At 39.7% G+C, this 3,147-nt stretch overlaps 1 protein-coding gene across 1 annotated transcript in view; it reads left to right on the top strand.

Moving 5' to 3' along the window:
- Positions 1–1,463: 1,463 nt before the first annotated feature.
- LOC107044389 overlaps positions 1,464–3,147 on the top strand; it is a 5,880-nt gene continuing 4,196 nt past the window's right edge. Inside the window, exons 1-3 of the mRNA XM_015266249.1 lie at positions 1,464–2,111; positions 2,239–2,670; positions 2,785–3,007. Coding sequence (XP_015121735.1) covers positions 1,464–2,111; positions 2,239–2,670; positions 2,785–3,007 — 1,303 coding nt within the window. The remainder of the gene's footprint in view (positions 2,112–2,238; positions 2,671–2,784; positions 3,008–3,147) is intronic.

Raw genomic sequence — 3,147 nt, 5'->3', positions numbered from 1 at the left:
TCTCTGAACTCTTGACATCCTTCAGAGTTAATTGTTCAGATTCGGGATGTTTCAAGAGCTCTCTGAACTCTCAATATTCTCCACAGTTAAGAGTTCAGATTCGGGAGGTATCAAGAGCTCTCTGAACTCTCAATATTCTCCAGAGTTGAAAATTCAGTTTCGGGGGTTTTCAGAAGCTCCCAGAACACGGATGATAAAATCCTATAGAAAATCTTGTCGAATTCAATAAGAAATTCTATAGGAATTCTATAAAAAATTCTATAGGAAATTCTATCATTTTTTTGCCGTACCGGTAGACATATTTGATAGGAAATATCATATAGAAAAAGTAAATGGAATTTAATTTTTATATAAAAATCATTCTATTGAGACATTTTCCCGGCTCAAATTTTCCAAGTTTTTTTCTTTCCTTCAAGGACATCAAAGAAAAAAGCTTATAAAATTTGAGCCGATGAAATTCTATAGGAAATCGATTTCTATTGACTATTCTATAGAATATTTTCTATCAAATATGTCAATAGGTACGGAAAAAAAATAATAGAATTTCCTATGGAATTTTTATAGAATTTCTTATTGAATTCGATAGGATTTTCAAGAGGATTTTATCATACGTAAACTCTTGACCTCCTCCAGACTCAAGAGTTCAGTAACGGAAGTTTCCGGTGCTATATCAACTCTGAACAATATCCCAGACTTGAGACTTTAGTTTTGGGCAGGGGGGTGGGGAGGTGGGGGGGGGGACTCAGAACTCTCAACATTCTCCAGAGATGAGAGTTAATTTCCATGAAGTTATAGGGGCAGTTTAAACTCTCAACATTCTCCAGAGTTGAGAGTTAATTTCCATGAAGTTATAGGGGCAGTTTAAACGCTCAACATTCTGCAGAGTTAAAAGTTCAGTTTCAGAGGGTTTTAACAGCTCCCTAAACTCTCAACATTTTCCGGAGTAGAGAGTCCAGATTCGGGACAAGCAGAAGTTAACTATATAGAGTGTTAAGAGTTCAAAGAACGTTTCGAACCCTCAAAACTGAACTCTTGAACTCGGAACAATATTGATAATTCAGAGACTAACCAGGACTGCCGAAACTTAGCTCTCAACTCTGGAGAATGTTGAGAGTTCAGAGATAACAGCCCCAGTTAGTTACAACGGTCAAAAAATACACCGAACCTTAACCGTCTACTCTGAAGATAATAATAACAATAATAGAGAGTTGATATTTTGCCCCGCGAATTACCAAGACCAAACTATCTACTCTCTCATGAGAACCGAGAATTGTCATGGACTCTTTCTAAGGATCAGAAGATAGTATTATTGCTCTTTACATTTTTCGAAAATATGGACAATCATTATCGGAACATACATAAAATGTAGAAATGCATTGTAAATAAAATATCCAATTCTATTGTTGTTTTTTCGTAGCATGAACATTATTTTATCGTTCTATAACTTCATAGGATTGCTGATAATGGATCCAGAAGAGGCATCCAAAAAGGATGGAGTTCCTATGGATATTTTCGAGATTTTTTATACAAATCACATCATGGTACTAGTAGGACCCGAAGCAAAGATTCCTGATGGAGGAAGCTCTGTAGCTGGGGGAGGGGAGGGAGCGGGGCCTCTTCAAGGTGATGAAGCTGACCTCGAGGAAGTGGAGGGCGATCGTCAGGAACGTCAAGATGATGTGGAGCAGCAAAATGGTGAAACAACCTCTGCAGCTGGGGGAGGGGAGGAAGCGGGGCCTCTTCAAGCTGATAAAGCTGACCTCGAGGAAGTGGAGGGCGATCGTCAGGAACGTCAAGATGATGTGGAGCAGCAAAATGGTGAAACAACCTCTGCAGCTGGGGGAGGGGAGGAAGCGGGGCCTCTTCAAGCTGATAAAGCTGACCTCGAGGAAGTGGAGGGCGATCGTCAGGAACGTCAAGATGATGTGGAGCAGCAAAATGGTGAAACAACCTCTGCAGCTGGGGGAGGGGAGGAAGCGGGGCCTCTTCAAGCTGATAAAGCTGACCTCGAGGAAGTGGAGGGCGATCGTCAGGAACGTCAAGATGATCTCGTTGACCAGCATGACAACGACAGTCCAGGAACGTCTTCCATAGGGGTTCATCCAAGCAATGTAAGTAATTGAATTCCTAGTTGACAAAACCAACACGCATCCTTTGTACATACTGACAATTGATATTTTGCGTCTTTTTGTAAAAGAATCAGATTCAATCGACTGACTCGAATATGCATAATTTCAGGATTCACTACAAGTTAAAAGTGATATCCTGCTGTCTGGGGCGAAGAAGATTAAAATTTTCGTAGAGAGACTACCCGAAAGCGAAACTCAGATGTTCTCATCGGCAGGAAATGTCAATCAACTCCTCCAAGCGAAACCAATCCAGAAGATGAAGCCACAACCTCGTGTATTTAAAGAAATAGCTAAACTGCGTGCAAACAACATTCTTCTCGAAGCGCGTATAAAGAAGTTGGAGCAAAACTCCTTCAGTAATCCAGCCCAGAGCAGCCGAAAGCGGTCTAGTGTTGTGGAAGTGGACAGTGATGACAGTGAAAACGTTTTTCACAGCAAAAGACCTACTTCAACGAATAAAAGATTTCGAACATCAACACGTCCAGGCGACGAGAAGGACAAGAAGATGAAGAAGAAGAAGGAAACCGTCACTGAGAAAGTGGTAAATTATTTTCCTGGACAAAAAGTTTTCACATAGTTTATAAAATCCATTCCATAATAGCACACAGTGACGTTGTTTCATTCCATGTTATACTACTTCTGATTTTTTACACAGATCCGAAAAAAGTTAAACCAAGAAACCTGTGAGAAATTTTCGGGTCATAGTGAACAGGAATTAGTGAACCTCTTAATTCAACTTCCCCGTATGAAAGAGAGACTCAAGAAGTTGTTGGATCTGAGATTTTCAAAAGCAGAACGTCTCGATCGCAGCATCAGTAACCGAGGATCGAGAATAATATACAAGATAATGCCAAGGGACGACATAAGCCATATGGAGCGTAAGTGATTTATCGATTTGGTTTCCTGTTATTTCTAGAAGAGAGACATTGAATTAGTTACTTTCCAAAGTCGAAATTCAAGAATTCCAGAACTCAATTAAAGACTTTTAGAAATCTAATTATAATATATATATATATAT

This window comes from Diachasma alloeum, unplaced genomic scaffold (genome assembly GCF_001412515.2).
Source record: "Diachasma alloeum isolate Michigan unplaced genomic scaffold, Dall2.0 Dall_scaffold_00724, whole genome shotgun sequence".
Lineage (NCBI taxonomy): Eukaryota > Metazoa > Arthropoda > Insecta > Hymenoptera > Braconidae > Diachasma > Diachasma alloeum.
The sequence above is the reverse complement of the archived record's forward strand: the minus strand, read 5'-3'. Positions and strand labels throughout refer to the sequence as shown.